The 15,286-nt window shown below is 38.9% G+C and overlaps 1 protein-coding gene across 1 annotated transcript in view; it reads right to left on the reverse strand.

Annotated features, from left to right (window-relative positions):
• The window catches only part of INADL (InaD-like (Drosophila)), a 383,821-nt gene that overhangs the window by 313,574 nt on the left and 54,961 nt on the right, over positions 1-15,286 (reverse strand). The window contains exons 13-14 of the mRNA XM_006862480.1: positions 9,319-9,453; positions 948-1,109 (exon numbers count right to left, since the gene is read on the reverse strand). Coding sequence (XP_006862542.1) covers positions 948-1,109; positions 9,319-9,453 — 297 coding nt within the window. The remainder of the gene's footprint in view (positions 1-947; positions 1,110-9,318; positions 9,454-15,286) is intronic.

Raw genomic sequence — 15,286 nt, forward strand, 5'->3', positions numbered from 1 at the left:
ACTTTACTTAGAAATTTACATTGTCACTTTACTTCCTCCTCACACACACTCATAAGGACGGTACCTAATATACCGATCTCCATTTTCAGATCAGGGCAATGAAGAGCAGAAAAGTCAAGTTATTTGCCCAAAGATTCATAACTATTACATGATGTTGCAAAAAATTCACAGCAATTGCTCTGAAACACATGGAATCACTAAGAGTCAGAATCAACTCAATGGCAACTAATTTGGTGCCAGGATTAGGACCCAAGTAACTTGAAATCCAAATGTTACACAGGTAAATGGGTAAGGCTACACATATCTAAACTGGTGTTAATGGATCTTTAAGTAAAAGAGTCTGGAAAGGGGAAAAGTGGCCTAGGATGAGGTTACAAATGACATACGATGACAATACGTGTGCTCAAGACTGTTTCTGTAATTACAATGCTTGTAAAAAGGAGTATGAAGAACATAGAAAGTGTTACTTCATTCTCTGACCTCCTGAAGGCTTTTACAGCAATTTCCAAACTCACTTCAAAATTGGTCATAGATCTTTGTATTTTTAAGCCTCTGAAAAAGGGAAGTCCATTAGATATTCAACATTCACCCACATCTTAAACTTATTAAGATGAACTGAGTTGAACTGGGAGCGAAAAGTAATGAGCTCAGGCAATTACTAAAAAAGCACTCTAAAATAAAAGTGTGTGCACATTAACGTCAACAGCGATTCAAGGTAAAGAAACAAGAGTTTTATGGCATTAAATGAAAGTAACAATTTGAAGAGCTATATAGTGTTGCCTTTGAGAGCACCATAGCCAAAAAAAAAAAAAAAAATTTTAGAAGGGTGGGGTGGTGGGGAGAGGGGAAGAGAAGCTCCACCCTCCCTAACCCATTTCATAGTACCAAACAAAAGCAGCTAAACGATCCATGATGAATGTGAACCATGAGACATAGTCATTTACTACCTCCAGCTCAACATGAGAGGGCGAGGTGGTGTTAGGTTCGTCTACAGAGGCCTCGTCATCAAACAATCGTCGACAGCAAACCAAGGTAAAGGGGGGTGGCACTTCTTTAAGAAAGGACACTGCTTCGCGGCGGGATTTCCCATAGAGCTGCACACCATTCACCTGGGAAGACAATACATCAGAATGGAGGAGGGAAGGCAGGGGGAGGATCAGTTGGTTACATCAATCCATCAGAAATTTTAACAAGAATATAGTTTAACTATGTGCAAACCACCAGGTCGGTGGTTCAAACCCACCAGCTGCTCCTCAGAAACCCTGTACAGGGTTGCTGTGAGGCAGAATTGACTCTATGGCATTTAACAACCACAATGTAGGAGATTAACCCTAGTACACTAATGACCAAATTTAATATTAGTTTAGTAATAACTTAAAACATTAGAAACTCTTAAAAAGCTTAAGGCTAGAACCCCTTACAGAACTTGGGTAAATATAAAGTATAAAAAGTGTGCATATTACAATCATTTCTAGGTAAGTGATCTACCTAACTTGTACCTCCATGGTCTCTCCTTTCTACACTGCAGTGGTATTTATATTCTCTAGTCTATTTCTATCCATCGAGCCTTAAAACAAAAGCCTTGGTAGACCAGTGGGTAAGTATTCAGCTGTTAACCAAAGGGCAACAGTTCGAATCCAGCAGCTGCTCTGTAAGAGAAAGAAGTGGCACGCTGCTTCACTAAAGATCTACAGCCTTGGGAACTCTATAGGGCAATTCTACTGTGTCTGTAGGGTCACTCTGAGTCACAATGCATTTTTATCCTTAGCAATGGGTTTTTATCCTTAACACATACTATCCTTTTAAAAACCAGTTGCCATAGAGTAAATTCCAAATCATGATAACTCCATGTGGGTCAGAAATGAACTGTGCTCCACAGGGGTTTCAATGGTTGATTTTTCAAAAGTAGATCAACAGGCATTTATTCAGGGGTTTTTCTGGGTGGACTTGAACCTCCAACCTTTCTGTTAACAGCTGAGTGCATTAACTGGGTGCACCATCCAGGAACTATCACTTAAAGTCATGTTAATACTGTTTTCTTTCACATTTTTCATTTCATTAAGACTATTGCTGTGTACCATAACACTAATTTGCTGATATATTAAATACTTCTTAATCTACAATGTATAGATAGCATCTATAATACATACTTGGAGGCCTAAATTTAGTATAAATTCACAGTTATAGTTCACATCTCATAGACTTCTAATTCTATCCTAGAAAAATCACTCTGTGAAAAGAAATATATATATAACTTTGCATCCATTCCATTCTTAAAGGTTTGGCAGATACAATCAGCCAAGTGGAGAAAGGATCCCAGTTTTCAAGTTATGTTATAGAATTATCTCCACATGAACTTTGCTGTTTTTTGTGTGTGCTTTGTTGTTGTTGTTTTAAATGACAATTGATGCTGTAGTTTAAGCACTGGGCTGGTAACTGCAAGATTGCCAATTGAAACCCACCAGCTGCTCCTTGGAAACCCTATACAGGGTCGCTAAGAATCTAAACTGAATCAATGGCATGTAACAACAACTATTCCCTTCTAGTAATTAATCCCTACTCCAAAAATGGGGAGTATGGTGGCTCCATATGATAAACATTGGGCTGTGAACCAAAAGATCTGCAGTTCGAGCCCACCAGCTGCTCCATGGGAGAAAAATGAAGCTTTCTGCTCCCACAAAGATTTAAAGCCTTGGAATCAACCTGACGGCACTTAACAACTCCAAAATCAGTATCGTGATTTTACAAGTGATCTAGAAAGACAAAGTCTATTACAACGTTTTACAGAAATGATATTAGCTCAGGATGGTCTCTTGGTTTGGACTACTGGTCACTAAACACTGACCTGCCTGCTAATCCCAGAAAATGAAGCATGAGCCCAATCCATGCAACAAATCATCTCTTCACATCTGACTCTTCTATACCTTTGGTAAGAATTTATTAGCATTTCTCTACCTAACTCTTTTGTGATCCATGGGATATATACTGCCCACCTATATTTTCAGCTTCTCAGGTTTCTTGGGAAGCTGTTATCCCAGTTATAATACCTGATGCCACCTGGTGGGAATCTGAATCTGAATAAATGGACTGTACCCCACAGGTCCTACTACCAAAGTCCACTTGGGACATACCTGTCCTAAATAATTTTATTAAAAATCATATTATCATCAAAAAAACCATGTTTCCCCTTGCTTTCAACATGCCTTCCATTACTGAAAACATATGTTGTTGCTGTTAGGTGCAGTCAAGTTGGTTCCAACCTATAGAGATTCTAAGTACAACACAGAATGGTCCTGCACCATCCTTCTAATTGCTGCTACGCTTGGGCCCATTACTGCTGGCATTGTGCCAATTCATCTTATTGAGGTTCCCCCTCTATTTTGCTGACTCTCCTCTTGCATGATGTCCAGCGACTGGTCCCTCCTGATAGCAGGTTCAAATTATGGGACAAACTTTGGCCATCCTGGCTTCTAGGGAGCATTCTGTTTGTATTTCTTTCAATAAAGACTTGTCTGTTCTTCTGGCAGTCCATGGTACCTTTAACATTCTTCTCCAACACCAAATTAATCAATTCTTCGAAAAGTCTTCCTTATTCACGCTCCAACTTTCACATGCATATGACGCTATTGAAAACACCATGGCTTGGTTAGGCATACCTTAGTTCTCAAATTAACATCTTAACTCTTGAACACTTTAAAGAGGTTTGGTCCAGCAGGTGTGCCTAATGCAATATTTCACGTGATTTCTTAACTGCTGCTTCTAAGCATGTTAGGGTGGATCCAAGCAAAATGAAGTCTTTCACAACGTCAATCTTTTCTCCATTTATCATGTTACTTTATGGCGCCAGTGGTGAGGATTTTTGTTTTCCTTACATTGAGGTGCAACACATACCCAAAGGCTGTGTTTGTTGATCTTCATCACTAAGTATTTTAAGTCCTCTTCACTTTCAGCAAGCAAGGTTGTATTATCTGCATATGGCAGGTTGTTAATAAGTGCTCCCCCAATCCTGATGCCACATCCTTCTTCATATAGCCCAGTTTCTCAGATTATTTGCTCAGCATAGAGATTAAATAAGTGTGGTGAAGGAATACAACTCTGGCATGCATCTTTCCTGATTTTAAACCATTCAGTATCCACACATACACATTTTTCAGTAAAAAATAATTAGGTCATGAAAGGGTTAAAGGTATTTCTATTCTAGTATTAGGTTAGCTTTGACAGATGCAACACTAACATCCAGCTAACTGGCAGGGTGATTTAAACTATACTGGGAGTAACCTTTCCACAAAAACTATCTTTGCACCAGAGAAAACATGGATGATGAGTTGCTGGAAGCATCCCATCTGCAGCAAGCTGAGCCTCCAGTCAATTGTCTGTGGTAACTATTCTCAGGCCTATAACATACCAAGCACTTAGCCATCAAGCCAGACCTAATCTCCCTACCTCTTCATTATTTACAAAGAAATCACCACATGGTCAAGAGACCCACATGTGCCTCAGGGAATTAGCCCTACTGGAAAAGTAAGCATCATCTCTCAGGGCCCGGATGACTGATGGAAGGTGTCCAGGGAACAGCAACTTAAGCAGCAGATTACGGGTTTTCCCTTGTAAGATGTACACATCAATCTTCACACAAATGCGGGTGGGATGTCATTGGTCATACACAATGCCCATGGTGCCAACTGATGCCACAAGCACAGAAAGTTCTAAAATCAACAGAATGAGTAGGTACCTAAACTAACAGCAAGAAAGCAGACACAAGCAAAGCAGGAATTCTAACCATACACATGTATTAGTTTGTGTTTCACATTACTTCAACAAATTAGAAAGTCACTTTTCAGGTTTTTATCTTAGAGTACATTTAAATATTTATTTAGCTCATTATTTATTCATTTGAATTGTCTCCAATTGTTACAGCAGTGCCTGGTAGTCTTCCTCCCTACTCTCTACAGTTACAGGGATTGGTTACATTTCCCATTACCAACTCCTATCTAAGGGGATTTATGGCTGCTGTAAATAGCTGGTCTCAGCTAAGACTTGGCGCAGTGTTCTAACCCCAAAGCATATTTGTGTTTCTGGTTTTAAGCTCTAAGGAGTACATTAAACACACACACACACACACACACTTTTAAGCTCAGAACTTTTTTTTATTTTAGAATTCACATTTCCCTACATCCTGCAACCTGAAATCCCCTGAAGTGCTATCAAGTCTCAATTATTCAGACTTTTTTTTTTTTTTTTAATTAGAAAGCACACATATACTCATTCCTAGTGTACAACAAAAGGAGCTCTGGTAGCATAGTGGTTACGAATCGGGCTACTAAACTCAGGATCGGCAGTTCGAAAATACCAGCTGTTTGCTGGAGAAAGATAAGGCTTTCTGCTCCTGTAAAGATTTACAGCCTCGGAAACTCTGTACAGGATGGCTATGAGTCGGAACCGACTCCACTGCACATAACAACAACAAGTGTACAACAAACATATTGTATAAGTTACAAGTTACCTCATTCCATACTCATATTATCCCATAAGTATTTTTATAATGCATTTTATATGAAGAAAAGATCATACCACATCACTATGAGATGATCTTTATAGTCCATGAGGATATATCCCGTTAGTTCCTTACAGTAAAGCTGTGGTTAGCTGCTGTCAGATCAGTTCCAATGCTTAGTGACCTTATGTATAAAAGAATGAAACTCTGCCTGGTCCTAACCACCTTCATGATTCCTTGTATATTTGAGTCCATTGTTGGGTTGATTGTGATTGGTCTTTATTAGTGACTGGTCTTTGCTGATGAAACGTCCAGAGAAAGCAAGCCAAAATCTCAACATCCTCACTTCTAGAGAACATTCTGGAAGGATCTACTAATAAACTAATGCTTTAAATATTAATTGATATTCCAATGCACACATGGCTAAACTGTGACAAACTACGAGGCAAAAGCAGCGCTTCTCTCATCCAAATTGATTCTTCTTTCAAATAGTTTTACTAGAAATCTGCATTTTTAGAATATCCATGGCCTGTTGCCTGTTAATAGAATTTGGTGCAATATGGTAGAGCATGAGGATTTTAAAAATTATTTAAGTATACATTGTTGTTGTTGTTGTTTTTGTTAAAGTGCCGTTGAGTATGTTCCAATCCATAGTGACCCTGTATAGGGTTTTCGAGCAGCACCAGGTGAGTTTGAACCATTGACCTTGTGGCTCAAACTGACCTTGCAGTCCAGCACATTAACCCTCAGCACAGCATCAGGACTCCCAAGTGTAGATTGACTAACGCATATTAGACTCAGATGATGGCTGATGTCACCTACACTTGCTCTACTAAGATCCAGTCAATATTTCCTTAGCATGCTGTTGTTGTTGTTAGGTAGTTGAGTTGACTCCAACTCATAGTGACCCTATGCACAACAGAACGAAACACTGCCTGATCCCGCTCCATCCTCACAATTGTTATGTTTGAGCCCAATGCCACTGTCACTGTGTCAATCCATCTCATTTGGGGTCTTCCTCTTTTTCACTGTCCCTCCACTTTACCAAGAATAATGTCCTTCTCCAATGACTGGTCCCTCCTGACAACATGTCCAAAGTCTCACCATCCTTGCTTCTAAGGAGCATGATGATAGTACATTTTATAAGACAGATCTGTGTGTTCTTGTTATTCTGGCAGTCCATGGTGCTTTCAATATTCTTCACCAACACCATAATTCTAATGCAACAGTTCTTTGCTGGTCTTCCTTATTCACTGCCCAACTTTCACATGCATAGAAAGTGATTAAAAATACTATGACTTGAGTCAGGCACACCTTAGTCCTCAAACTGACTTCTTGCTCTTGAACACTTTGAAGAGGTCTTGTGTAGCAGATTTGTCTAATGCAAAATGCTAATTGATTTCTTGACTGCTGCTTCCATGAGTGTTGATCGTGAATTCAAGCAAAACGAAGGCTTTGACAACTTCAATCTTTTATTCATTTTATGATGTTAATTACTGATCCAGTTGTGAGGATTGTCACTTTCTTTAAATTGAGGTGCAATCCATACTGACTGCTGAATGAAGGCTGTGGTCTTCTTTAATCTTCAGTAAGTACTTCAAGTCCTCTTTGCTTCTAGCAAGCAAGACTATGCTATGTGCATATCACAGATATGCAGTCTTCCCCCAATCCTGATGTCACGTTCCTCTTCATCATTTAATCCAGATGGTGGGATTATAATTTTGCTCAGCACACAGATAGAATAAATATGGTGAAAGGATACAACGATGGCACACAGCTTTTCTGTTTGTAAACTACACTATCTCCTTGTTCTAATGTAATAACTAACTGCCTCTTGGTCTATGTACAGGTTCCTCATAAAAACAATTATGGGCTCTGGAATACCCATTTGAATATCCAATGTTATTCATAATTTGTTATGATCCACACAGTCAAATGCCTTTGCATAATCAGTAAAGCACAAGCAAACATCTTTCTGGAATTCTATGCTTTCAGCCAAGATACATTTCAAGTCAGCAATAGTATCTCTTATTCCACATCCTCTTCTTAACCTGACTTGATTTTCTGGCAGCTTCCGGTCAATGCACCTTTAATTATTTTCAGCAAATTTTTACTTGCATGTCATATTAATGATACTGTTCAATGATTTCCACATTCCACTGAGTCACCTTTCTTTGGAATGGGCACAAATACGGTTCTCTTCCCAATTGGCTGGCCAGGTAGCTAGCTGTCTTCCAAATTTCTTGGCATAGCCATGTGTACACATCCAGGGTTGCATTGGTTTGTTAAAACATTTCTATCTATTAGTTTCAGGAGTCTTATTTTTCACACAAGCCTTCAGTGTAGTTTGGACTTCAATACTTACTGGCTACAGTTTATAGCAATGATCTCTAACCTACAAACTATCGTGTATGATATTTACAAAGCTATCCCACGTACCCTGACAATCACAGCAGAAAGTCATGCTCTCATTATTAAAAATAAAACATATATCATCTACTAAAATCTAGGGCACTAATTTCTAAGAAGCAGAACAGTATCATTTCTTTGAATATTTCCAAAAACAGACAATTTACTACATCTTAAAACAGGACTCTAACACTCTGTCTCCCCCTCCCACCATGTTTCTGACAGAATTTGATAACTAGTCATGGCACTTCCTCCCACTGAGCTTGCAATTCACACCAGAGTTATTCTCAACACACTCTTCTAGGTGTCCAGACACAACTAATAAGCTTCAATTGTACCCAACATGAAACCGTTTTTCTTCAGTGCATTTCACATTGAACAAACATTAATTTTAAGAAAGAAATAATTATAATCCTAAGGCTCCTTGGTTGTTCCTAATCGACCCAATCTTGGGTTTCTAGTGGATGCTACCATTCAGGAGAAATTTTTTCTATGCAGCCTCCTTCATATTTATTTGCCCATCTCTCACATTGTTTTGGGGAGCTTAGGTGATAGTGTGATGTACTTGAAAGAACAATGAAGTAGGAGTTAGGACACATGAATGAACACCAGTCAACACTTTACCACTAATTCAGTGTATAAAGTTGGAGAGGGCAGTGCCTTGTTATTTGAAACAATGGGGGTTTAAATGTCATTTTCTTGGCAGGTTCATTGTATTTCCAATCTAACAAAATTTCTCAAAGTCAGGTCAAAGCAGAGGTGTGCTAGAACTGCTCTGACTAAAAGGATGCAGAAGTGTTGGGGGAGCATTTTTAGGAGGGGATCTGAAAACCCAGTCAACTATAAAGAAGTCTTTGAGACCATCCAGCTGTAATCCTGATCAGAAATAATCAACAAATCAGCAAATAAATGTGGTACATCTTCCAAACAAACATCAGTGATTAGACTCTTATATACAATTTCTGCTTAAAAACATACTAATTGTGCTACCAAGCTAAAAAAAAAAAAAAAGCACATTAGCTTTTTCTTGGTCAATCACTTACATAAGCCCTCAAAGGGAAATTTCAGTGCTCAGGAACCGCAAAAGATAAAATAAATGCCAAGCATGTTTTCCATTTTCGTTATCACCTGTATCATTTATAACAGATAAGCTGAGAGTATTTTTCAATATATGTTGCTCACATGACAATGCCATGCAGATTTCTGATAAGAATACAATTTCTTAGAACTTAAACATTTCTGCCTTGAATGGCATCTTTCTTCCCTCCCAAGTTCAGTGGCACTAAATACATATTTTTGTATTGGGGTCAATCACAGGGTCGACGTTAACCATAAGGTCGTCCACTCAAATTCACTAGTCACTCCTCAGAAACCCTATACAGGGTCCAAATGGCATCAACAATAACAAGTTTTACCTCAAGAAGCTCATCCTCTGGTTGTAGGAGACTCAGTGTAGCTACAAGGCCACCTGGAACAATGGAAGAGATGTAATGGTGTCCATCAAAGGAATCAACTTCTACACCGAGCCTCAGAGTATGAATAGGCAGCAGCTGTAGCAAAACATAAAGCAATAACATGAAATGTGGCAAGGAGAATTCTGGTGAATTTGCCATCAAGTATTACATTGACATGAGAATCCCACCTTTTGAAGGACATCACCTCTGGAAGCAGATCACCCAAAGCAGACAATAATAGGCCAATTAGCCTGAAATAAAATTATGAAAATCTAACCTTCTTGATCTCCCTTCTCTTTTCCTTTCAAATTTGCTAAGAATGGAAAGACAGGCAAAAAGCCCTGCCTTAAAGTCTAAATTCCAGGCACTTAAAACATCCTATGGTCCCCAATACATATTTTGGCACTTCCCTTTCCGGTAGGGCTCTCCATTTCTCAGAACATCCTAACTCCCCTTTATTGTCTAACTTCCATTCATACTTCAATAGCTAGTTACTGTCACCTCCAGAAAAACCTTGTTAATGTCTGAGTTAAAGTGATTTTATCTGGACTCCAGAAACACTCAATGTACACCTCTATCACAACTCATGACATGTTGTGTTTAAAATTCCTGTTCACTTAAAAACCACCCCACACCACGCCCCTTCTTGCCTGCAACTTTTATCTTTTTATCCTGTACCGGGTACTAAACAGGAGCTCATTAAATGTTACTTAAACCAATCCAAGAAAACTGTAGCTTACCTAGTACATCATTTTCCATTTGAGCCAAGCCAAGAAAATGGTTACCTCATCTACTACATACCTCACATTAATAAATATTAAGTGAGAAAAAAATGTTTGATTGGGAAAGGAAGCATTGTGTGTAATCAGTGAGGTAATCATTATTCCACTATAGGATTGATTCTGCTGGCTTATTTGGATTTCTGTGGGATAAGATATGAGTCAAGGGTTGAGTTGAAGTAGAGAAAGTGTCTCACAGTTGCTGGATGTAAAAGTCAAACGTCATGCCCCTGACTTCATAGATGGAGCTAATAAGTTCTGATTGACAAACTAAATACAAGCATAGTAAAAGGTACTATGGTTTTTATTTTATCAATAGGCTCTTTCTCTGAAAATATAAGGCCCACTTCCAACTGTATCTACACACAAGTTGGCAATGTATCCACAATGTAATTCTGCTGTATTTCTCCTCTTCTTTTTGATCCTTTTTCTCTGAGCTTGTTGCCTCCCTCATTCATCTTCTCTGAGTCCTTCCACATCCACAGGTCTAGCAGCAGATACCATCTGGAGCTAGTTCCTCTCGCTATAGACATGCAGATAAATGTAAAGTGGTAAGCTGTCTAGCTGACTAAGACCTCAATGACTCAAAATAGGAAAGGAAACTTGTGGCCCTGGGCTAATTTTCTGAAAATTATCTATGGAAATATGATGTTTTAGCACTCTAACTGGAAGGTGGAATTTGTTTTTTAACCCCCATTCTCTCCTGTGAGTTAGTGTATTTTTCCTCAAATAACATGTTATATATACCTCTTTTTGCCAATAGTGCAAATCCCCCAAACCACATTATTTTCATAAGCACCCTATGCCAATGTTTTTATACATGTTGCTGACTTCAATCGACACCAAGAAAAACATAATTAAAGTATGAAATAAGTAGACCTAATATAACCTAGTGGTTTCACTTAAGACGATCTGATAGTTTTCACATTCAACTGTTGAACTAATGTGCTATAATTTTCAAGTTAAATGAATAGAAACAAACACAAAGCTTCAACAGCTTATTTTCCAATTACTGGGGGACTGTTACACTCATCAGGGCTTCGTGAACATGGCCTATTATGCAACTGGGATCCAAAGTAGCATTTTCAGGCCATTATACACATAAACAGGTGACTGAAAATACGAGAAAAATGAAAGTAAATGAACAGAATGATATGATTTACCTGTAATATAAGAGGAAATGTCACAACACAAGCATGGCGCATGCCCACTGGGTATGCTTTGTCAGAACCGTTTTACTTAACATCATTTCTGCACACTATATGGGTAGGTGCATTCTTTACATGAGCATTGTATTTGCAAAAAACCCACTGTCTATTTCTCTCAATTGCTACGTTCTATCCCCTCATCTAGTCATTGTACCAACACATGTATGTCACAGTGAAAAACAACACCAGTTTCATTTATTTTTAGTAGTACACTAAGTGTAGGTGATTGGAAACTCTCAGAAATGTGTTTCTGTGATAATATTTTATCCAACCATCTTTGCAAACTGTTTTCCTTCCTTTGTTTATGAGCTAAATATGGCAGGGCACAGAGCTGTCAGTGGGTCAACCCATAGATCATCTCCAATAGCATATTGGAAAGCTGGCTTCTGCTGGTTTGTGAGAACAGATTGTTCATGTTTTAGGAATTTTGCAAGCCAGTCGTGAAACAAAACCATTATTAAGAAACTGAATTATACACTTACAATTAAACAAATAATTTAGAAAAAAAGGTAACGTGTACATACAAAATCCATCACTTTGTAATTCATTTAAAACATTTCGTTAATATCTATGCTCTTAAGGGAGTCCTGGTGTGCAGCCAAAGGACATGCATCTGATCTCAAGGTTAGTGTGAACCATAAGGTCAGCAGTTCAAACTCACCAGCCACTCCTCGTGAACCCTATACAGGGTCACCATGAGTTGGAACCGACTCAGTGGCACTTAACAACAACAAGTGATACGTATCCATTATATCTATATGGTAGAAAGATTCTTTACCTAAGAACTCAGAATACAGAAGGGGTTTGGACAGTTGAAAGAGAAAGCTGAAACAGCAGAATGCTTCAGTTGCTAAGTGCAGCTGATACAGGTAACCAAACAGGTCAGCTCCCAGGGAGAAACCCACAGCAATGTAACACAGAGTGCTACTTTGTGAGCGCCCCAACTGCATGCTCAACAATGTCACAGAGCTGCTTGCAATCTCTGCTATGGTGGGAGGATTCACACCACAGATGCTACAAATTGGAACTGGTTTCGGTTTTTGAAAAAGAATTCAACATTTCCCACCATACCACAGGGCTTGTATCGATGATTTAGTAGGACCATAATATCCAGCATGTATTTACGGGATGTGCAAGGCACCAAGCTAAGAGCTGGAAATACAGGGTGAATGCAAGAAACCATCTTTGCACTCATGGAACTAGCTAGTGGGAAAGACAGACAGTATACCAATACAAAAGCAAGCAAAGACAAGCAAGTGAATCATAAACAAGAGAGTAACTCATTGTGATAAGTGTGTCGAAGGAATGAATCAGGTCATGACATAGGAGCATAACTGGTGGAAAACTAGTCAGAGTTGACTTCACAGAGAAGGGAGATACTTAAGCGGAGACTTAATGATCACCCCTACAAAAATCCTGCAGAGAAACTGCTTGTAGAAGCTCAGTGAAAAGGAGAACTGCTAGATTTTTGTTATGAATACCTAAATGTGTGTGGTGAAAATTTCTGCATAGAAATAGGTGCCCAAAGTCATATAACGACACTGCTACACCTACACACAAGGACTCCTGGTGTGGCAAGGTCAGTGGTTCAAATCCACCAGCTGATCCTTGGAAACCCTGTACAGGGTCACTATGGGTCAGAACTGTCTCGGCGGCACTTAACAACAACAACAACAAACCTACACAGAGAGTTCTTTGTACTTAGGAAAGTAATAGTACGCCTCATAAAAGATTAATGGAGGGACCCGGGTCTCGTACTTCTGAAGCTGTGTGGTCTCCTATCTAATCTTGGTCAGTTACTAGATGGTTGTACAGTGGAAATAAACTTATTTTTATATGGGAAAAAAAAAAGGTCATGGGTCAAGATCATCTGGTTCCAATCACCCTGCTTACTAACCCGGATCTATTCTCATGGCTGAATGCCACTCTCTCCATCAATGCACGTAGGAGCAGCAGCGGCTCAACCATGGAGTCCCTGCCCTCCACATACAGGGTTCTGCCCATCTAAGCTATCCCCCCAAATACCTGTACACACCACTCACTCCCTAGAAACTTAAATGGTGAACAAAACACACATGCTTCATCTCCAATCAGGCTGAACGAGGAAACCAGAAACGATGTTTACAAAATCTGTCAATCTGAAAGAGGCCTACCTAATATTAATTCTGAATCTAAATCTGCGTGCAGCTGCATCTGAGACTTCATGTTACATTGCTGCAGGCTTCTCCGCAGGAGCAGGACTGTTTAATTACCTGTCCCAGCTGCATTTAGCAACCAAACAAATCAACCATTTCATCTGTCTCTTTTAGTTGTCCACCCCTTCGGTATTCTGAGTTCTCAGATCCAGAGCACAAAGCGCGAAAATGACAGGAGTAGGTGTTACAGACAGATGATTGATGCCTTCAAACACATTGCATGCTTTCCTTTTTGATGTTTAGTCAGTGCACTTTGCAAGAGGTCCTACTTAAAGTTACAATGTTAATGAGCATCACAATCTTCATGATCACGTTATGACAAGTCAAGGATACAGGAAATGTAGCAGAGGAAAGTGTGACCATTGTGTGATTTACTCTCAGTGCTAAAAGATCAAATGAGATCAACAAAGCTAGATGCCTTCAACCTGTGAGTGGCGAGATTCATCATGAAACACACCGCAGCCTACTCATTTCCCAAAAAGCTCTACTTTTAGGACCCTAGAACAAGATATCAAAATACTCAAGTGGGAATACAAATGATGCTGCTTCGGGGAAAGAAGAAAAAAAAAATTCTAGAAAAGATGTGTCAGTGGAACGGGGGCGGATACTTCAAAAAAAAAACTGAACTCAAAATAAAATAGCACAGAAAAAAATTCCGGGACTAATTCTTATTAACATACAACCACAGTGACAATATTACAGAAAATAGCCATATATGTTTTATGATTAAGGAAAAAGAGTTACAAGACTTACCATAAATAGAAAACAAACTTTCCAAGACTGAGGCTACCATTTTTAAACTAATGTTGGAATCCAAACATACTGGATTCCAAGTACAGTTAGGTATGTTCTTTCGGTTACATAAAACCAATCCACTGGAGTTTGACTTCGATTCATTTTCCTTGTTCCTCTAAAATTTTAATCCTGAATGTTCAAAAAGACATAATACATACCTGTATAAGATGCCCATTGAGGGTTCTCTTCAATTTCCTATACCCAGGTCAAACATCATTTCCAGTTTATCACTTCACATACCTTTACATTACCCGACTGGCCCACATGAGATTTGCGTTTTTGACACCTTATCTAACACTCTACATGTATGATTCTATGCTTGTTTTTGCTCTTCTTATTTCCTTCACCAAGAGCATCCATGTGTTCATTTCTCAAGCCCACTCTTCACAGAGTAGAGTTCAAATGCTACCCTCCCTTTAATCTCCTTCATCCATCTTGAGGAAGAAACATCTCCTTCCCTGAACATGAAGAGCAAGGCATTTTAGCAATATCCTGAAGAAAAGTTCTCAATGAAGTAGGCAATAAAGCAACCAAAATTTGCTTGAGGGACCTCACCCCAAACCTGCAGAAGATAGATGAAGCACAAAACAGGATATGTGTTTCGTGAAAAAGCACCTTTGATGTTTCTGATACTCCCTGAAGTTATTTAATTCAGTGTCTTATATTCACCACTCAAGAAGGTAGCAAAGTATAAAATTACAAACTTGAAAACTGTAACAGAGATTACCTCAGAAAAAAAGAAAGAGAAGGCTGGAATGGAAAGAAGACTTACTTTTCACAGTATCTATTTCTGTGCCTTGTGAATTGTAAAATACCTTGTCCACATATTAGCTATTCAAAATTAAAAGGAAAAGAAAAAAGAATAGTTCAGGCTTAGGAATCAGATGGTCTTTGATTTGTTTCCGAACTCTGCCACGTCCTAGTTGCATAGGACCTTGAGAAAATTATTTTG

Source organism: Chrysochloris asiatica, unplaced genomic scaffold (assembly GCF_000296735.1).
Source record: "Chrysochloris asiatica unplaced genomic scaffold, ChrAsi1.0 scaffold00048, whole genome shotgun sequence".
NCBI classification, from domain to species: domain Eukaryota; kingdom Metazoa; phylum Chordata; class Mammalia; order Afrosoricida; family Chrysochloridae; genus Chrysochloris; species Chrysochloris asiatica.